This window comes from Eretmochelys imbricata, chromosome 1 (genome assembly GCF_965152235.1).
Source record: "Eretmochelys imbricata isolate rEreImb1 chromosome 1, rEreImb1.hap1, whole genome shotgun sequence".
Classification (NCBI taxonomy): domain Eukaryota; kingdom Metazoa; phylum Chordata; order Testudines; family Cheloniidae; genus Eretmochelys; species Eretmochelys imbricata.
Window position 1 is genome coordinate 321,679,498 of NC_135572.1, and position 6,000 is coordinate 321,685,497.

Here is a 6,000-nt window from a genome sequence, read left to right on the forward strand (position 1 = left end):
TATTCTCATCCTCCTGAATCACTCTTCAGCATTCGACACCGCTGACCATGAGATTCTGCTGTCTCACCTAAGAGAGGTAGCAGGGGTCCAGGGTATTGTGCTAAGATGGTTTGAGTCCTTCCTGGAGAGATGCATCCAATGAATAGTGATGGGAAATTGCACCTCTACCACTAGACCCTCACTACATTGCACACACACTTCTCCCTCCTGGAGAAAGGATGACAGAACAAGCCACATGTGATAGATATTAGTCACATACCGTAATGAGCTCAGTTATTAAGGTGATAAGCATGGTATAAGAACCTACAGCCTCCTCAGAGCTCTATATGCTAAGTGCTAGTAACCTCTGGCCTGTGGACATTTTGTGGGACTAGAAATTAATTATTTGTGTTTGTTATAAAATATGAAATATGTAACTGATGAGTGGAACTGGAGAAAGTGTCAGGGTCTAGGAGGAACCTAGCTGAGTTGGGTACCAAGGACGCAGGAATGCATGTGGATTCCACTCTCCAGGCTGCTAGTTCTCAAATTCTGTAGCCCCAGCAGAGCTATGACTTTTTTGTGTCTTCAGCTTTCCTTGGAAAGAATTCTGCCATGAAGTATGTGTGTAGTATTTTATATTCATAGAATCATAGAAGATTAGGGTTGGAAGAGATCTCTGCAGTTCATCTCTAGTCCATCCCCTGCTCAAAGCAGGGCCAACCCCAACTAAATCAACCCAGCCAGGTCAAGCCAGGCTTTAAAAATCTCTAAGGATGGAGATTCCATCACGTCCCTAGATAACCCATTCCAGTGCTTCACCACCCTCCTAGTGAACATTCTCCTAATATCTAACCTAGACCTCCCACACTGCAACTTGAGACCATTGCTCCTTGTTCTATCATCTGCCACCACTGAGAACAGCCGAGCTCCATCCTCTTTGGAACCCCTGTTTAGGTAGTTGAAAGCAGCTATCAAATCCCCGCCCTCACTCTTCTCTTCTGCACACTAAATAAGCCCAGTTCCCTCAGCCTCTCCTCGTAAGGCATGTGCCCCACCCCCCTAATCATTTTGGTTGCCCTCTGCTGGACTCTCTCCAATCTGTCCACATCCTTTCTGTAGTGGAGGGCTCCCAAAACTGAATGCAATACTCCACGTGTGGCCTCACCAGTGCTGAATAAAGGAGAATAATCACTTCCCTCGATCTGCTGGCAACCCTCCTACTAATGCAGCCCAATATTCCATTAGCCTTCTTGGAAACGAGGGCACACCGTTGACTCATATCCAGCTTCTCATCCACTGTAATCCCCAGGTCCTTTTCTGCAGAACTTCCACTTAGCCAGTCGGTCCCCAGCCTGTAGTAGTACATGGGATTCTTCCGCCTAAATGCAGGACTCTGCACTTGTCCTTGCTGAACCTTATCAGATTTCTTTTAGCCGAATCCTCCAATTTGTCTAGGTCACTCTGGACCCTATCTCTACCCTCCAGCATATCTATTGCTCCCCCCAGCTTCCTGTTTAACTTATTGTTAGAGGTAGACCCAACCAGAACACTGGATCTTGACACCCTCTAGAATTTTCGATCTGTCCACTCAACATACTCAATAAAAGATCTCTTTCCTACAAGTCTGCCCACCTGCTTCAATATTATTGCTCAGGACAGAACAATCACATTTGATACATAAGGCAGTCTACATCTCAGTATTTATAAACAAAAATTGTAACCAAAAACCCACCCTCCAAAACACATTTTATTCCTATTCCAGGTGGTTCCCCTCTACACTCACCTCCCTTTCCCAAAAACAAGAAAGGCATTAGGTCTGTGCCTGACTTATTTTTCAGCATGTAGCAGTAAGAATACACCCCCCACACACAAAAAAATCCATTTAACACTGTCATCACTGAATTAAACAAGACATGAGTATACTGTTAGAACACTGAGATATTACGGTTAGATGCTGATGTTACAGGTATGACACACACACACAAAACAAAAAACACACAACCAATCACAACCCAAAACCTAGAAAAATCAAATTGCTGAAATGTGAGAGAGTCTGCTTAATCCACAAACAGAAAAAGGACAAGATAATGAATTCTATTAGCATACCTTTACATTTTTTTTTCCCATACAACCCACTACAGTCAACTAATTTAAATATCTAGAGATAATGTTATGTAAATGTATTTTTCCCTGTGTGTAAGCTTAATATTTGCTGAAAATGGAGGACTGAAAAAGTCCTAGAAGCAAGTTTCCTCTATTTTGTGTGTGTGTGTTATTGACAGTACCATGCATGCACAAGTACAGTGTCACTGCAAAAAGTTTAATCTCCTGGGCATTTTTCCTCCAGAAGCGAGAGTTAGCAGTTGTCAAGTTGTTTTCTACTTCAATAAATACAAAATGAAAGTCTCTCAGATAAGTAAACCCTTACAAAAAACACACCCAAAAGTCAAACACTTTTCCTGGAAACTGGTTAAAAATAAATACTCCAATCCTGCAAAGAGCAACACATGGGAAAAGTCCCAAGTTTAGAGCTCACTGGAACTACTCATCTGAGTAAAGTTAAGCATGTGCTGAAATGATGGCAGGTTTGAGGCCAAAAATTTGCTACCAAGGTCTGTGTGAAACATGACTACTTTTAGAGCTTAATTCAAGCTCTTTATTTCACAGGAGTTTACTTTAAGTTATAGGACAACACTAACATCTGACAAGAAAACAGGAGTATAAGATAAAAATGGGGGCGGGGGAGAGTGGTGGTGGCTGTTTAAGACTGAAGTAAAACAAAAACCAAACAAACAAAAAAAATCACAGAAGTGTCCAAAGCTCTTAGCACTGTTTTCAAATCACCACGCAACCACCAAGATCCTGATCCTGCCATACTGCCTGTTAATACAGACTCATGCACCAGGATACAGACCTCTTGAAACCAACAGGAATTTGTACAAGGATTTGTGCAACCATTTGCAGGACCACTGTCTTAAAGATGGATTTTTTACTTTAAATTGGGTTTATATCCACTCTTGCTCTACAAATTATGCTGAGGAAGTTCTGTGGCCATTGGCCTGTGTTGTACAGGCAATCAAACTAGAGGACAACAGTGATCCCTTCTGGCCTTGGTAACTAGGAAGCTATGATATATGAAGAAAGCCTTTTTAAATGCTTCATGCTGCTTTGTCCCCGAGCTGCATTCAGGGCCAAGTGGTGGGAAAAATGGCTTTTTTCCCCCCTCTTCTTTATATATCGATTTAATGTTTTAAGTCCTGCTCTCTCTGAGCTGAATATCATTATCTCAGTTTTACAGAAAGGGGAACTGAAGCACAGATAGTTTAATGGTTTCAGAGTAACAGCCGTGTTAGTCTGTATTCGCAAAAAGAAAAGGGGTATTTGGTTAGTCTCTAAGGTGCCACAAGTACTCCTTTTCTTTTTGCAGATAGTTTAAAGCAACTTGCATAAGGCCATCTAGCAAGGCAGTGGCATATCCTGGGTTAGGGTTCCTACCTCCCAGCCATGTCCTCAGTCCACAAGAGCATGCTACTTCACTTTGTTTTGTTGTCAGCAAATCTGACAGCCATTCTATCTGGTTATTCACACGCATCAATAATTGTACCTTTATCACATTGTACATCCTGACACAGAACTTAAGGCTTACAGTTTATTTAAACCTAATATTGATTTTCAATTATTTTCTCCAATCTATAGTGAGGTGTGGGGGAGCCCTGAAAGTTGTTTAAAGTTATTCAACAATAGATATAACAATTTGCAACGTTTGGTTTAAGTCGACACACTTTTGCCCCTTCATGACTGCTTCCGATTTTCTTTTGAAGTTTGTTAAAAAGATAACTCTTCCCAAAGCTCCAGAACTTTGCCGACTATGAAAATAATGTCAAACAGTTCTGCTTGTGAAGGGATTTCTCCCACGGAAAGAGCTGTTCATGCATGTACACAGTACCTTGCCTAAAACTTGCTAGCAATTATAGGTTTTAAAGTCCCCTGTTCCTAATTACCTGACTGTCATGAGCAACGTGAGCCACCCCCAGCACCTGGGAAAGGAATGAAGCAGTTGAAGGAGAGCAGAGCAGGAAGTGATTAGAAGAAGCTTTTGCTTCATACAAGTACTTTGTGACACATACTTTAAATAGCACGGTAGGGTCAGTTTCTGACTGGTCACAAGGCCCCTGGAAAGACTACAAAAGTCCCAGGCTATGAATTCTCTCCGCCCTCCACCCCCATATGCTACCAACTTCCTGATCAAACGAAAGCTCGGCAACGATGAAACATTTTCTGAACTCTTCCTTCACACGCACGCCCTTTGCCCAAAGAAAAAACCCACTTCAGGGTGGAGAATCACTAAGAGAGGCGATATTTTCGAGTGAAACTCGTTCAGCAGAGGTGGGCGGGGGCGGCGTGGCTTGGGAAGCAAAGGCGGATATCCTGGCTTTTAATATTAAACTTCCCTCCTGGCAAAAATCTCTGCCAAGAGCCTGGAATACGCGAAGCAGGAGCACAAATGTGACAGCCCCATCCCCCTCCGGCTGCTCGGACACATTGTCGCAGGCAGGCGCGGGGTGGCCGCCGCACGGACCGCGGAGTCCCCGACCCGTGGCCTGAGCCCGCCGCCCAGCTGCACCACGGCAACAACACGCCGCCGCCGGGGAACAGCCCGGGCAGCCCCCGCCTCGGTGCCCTGAGCCCGGGCGAGCCGGGATGGAGAATGAAGCCCCCACCCCGCCCCCACTGACTTACTTGGCGGGCGCCGCCGGAGGGTGAGTGCCCCGCGAGGGAGGCTGGCTCGCGGCTGCTCAGGCACCGCCCCGGGGGGAAGGAGAAGCCGAGGCGAGCGGCGCTCTCCGGCTCCGAGGGGCACGTTAGCCGCCGGACAACATGTTGTATTAGTCATTCATACGGGGCGGGGAGGGGGAGGGGGAGGAGAAAAGCGGGTCGCTCTGCACCCTGGGAGCTGTAGTTCCCCCCGGGCGGCGCCGCACCGGGAAGCGGGGGATGATAAACTGCAGCTCCCAGGGTGCACCGCCCGCGCACGTGCCAGGCTGCTGCGAGTAGTTTCCCCTCTGCCCCGGCTGGGAGCTGGGGGCGCGTGGCTGGTGCTGCCCGATCCCGTCTGCCCAGTGCGGCCGCCTGCTGCTGCCAGAGAGGGGGCTTGTCGTGGGATGTGGCTGGCTCCCCTGCCCAGAGCGAAGCCGCTGGGAGGCTGGGGCGCGGCAGAGCGTGCCTCTCTCCTTAGCCTGTTGTGGCAGATCGCAGAACCCTAGAAGATTAGGGTGGGAAGAGACCTCAGGAGGTCCTCTAGTGAGTCCACCCCCGTGCTCAAAGCAGAACCAACACACCCACCAAACCGACCCACTCGATACCGCAGATGCAGTCATCCAGTCCTGCCCCTGCTCCTACTTCCCCTGGAGCAGCGTCGGGGCAGGAGGCAGAGTTTAAAGTGTGTGTTTAAAGGTTATAGCTCCTACTCAGGGGCCACCTCCTGTCTCCTCATAAAACAAATCTACGGAGGTCTCAGTGTATAGTTTTCTGACATTTAAACTCTTGTTGTTGGTATCATTAAATCACCCACTTAGACTGAAGCCCTGTGCAGCCTACTGTATTTCTTCAGACATAAGTAGGGGATGTTTAGAGATAAGCCTGTAGCAAAGAGTTAGAATAAAATTTTCAAAAGTACCTAGGTGACTTGCAAAAAGAAAAGGCGTACTTGTGGCACCTTAGAGACTAATTTATTTGAGCATAAGCTCACGAAAGCTTATGCTCAAATAAATTGGTTAGTCTCTAAGGTGCCACAAGTACGCCTTTTCTTTTTGCGAATACAGACTAACACGGCTGTTACTCTGAAACCTGTCTAGGTGACTCGGGCACTTAGGAGCCTACATATCACAAAGGCAATGGGATTTAGATTCCTAAGGGCCTAAGTCACTTAGGGCCCCTGAGTCATTTCAATACTTTTTGAAAATTTTACCCCTAGTCTTGCTAGACCAGAGGTGGGCAAACTCTTGCCCGCGTGACCGT

The 6,000-nt window shown here is 46.6% G+C and overlaps 1 protein-coding gene across 2 annotated transcripts in view; it reads right to left on the bottom strand.

The window, feature by feature from the left end:
• Positions 1–4,876, bottom strand: part of TRABD (TraB domain containing) — a 49,332-nt gene extending 44,456 nt beyond the window's left edge. The window contains exon 1 of one of the 2 annotated variants that reach the window (XM_077834728.1): positions 4,723–4,876. In XM_077834728.1, coding sequence (XP_077690854.1) covers positions 4,723–4,876 — 154 coding nt within the window. The remainder of the gene's footprint in view (positions 1–4,722) is intronic. The other variant, XM_077834736.1, reaches the window with a different exon arrangement.
• Positions 4,877–6,000: the final 1,124 nt, after the last annotated feature.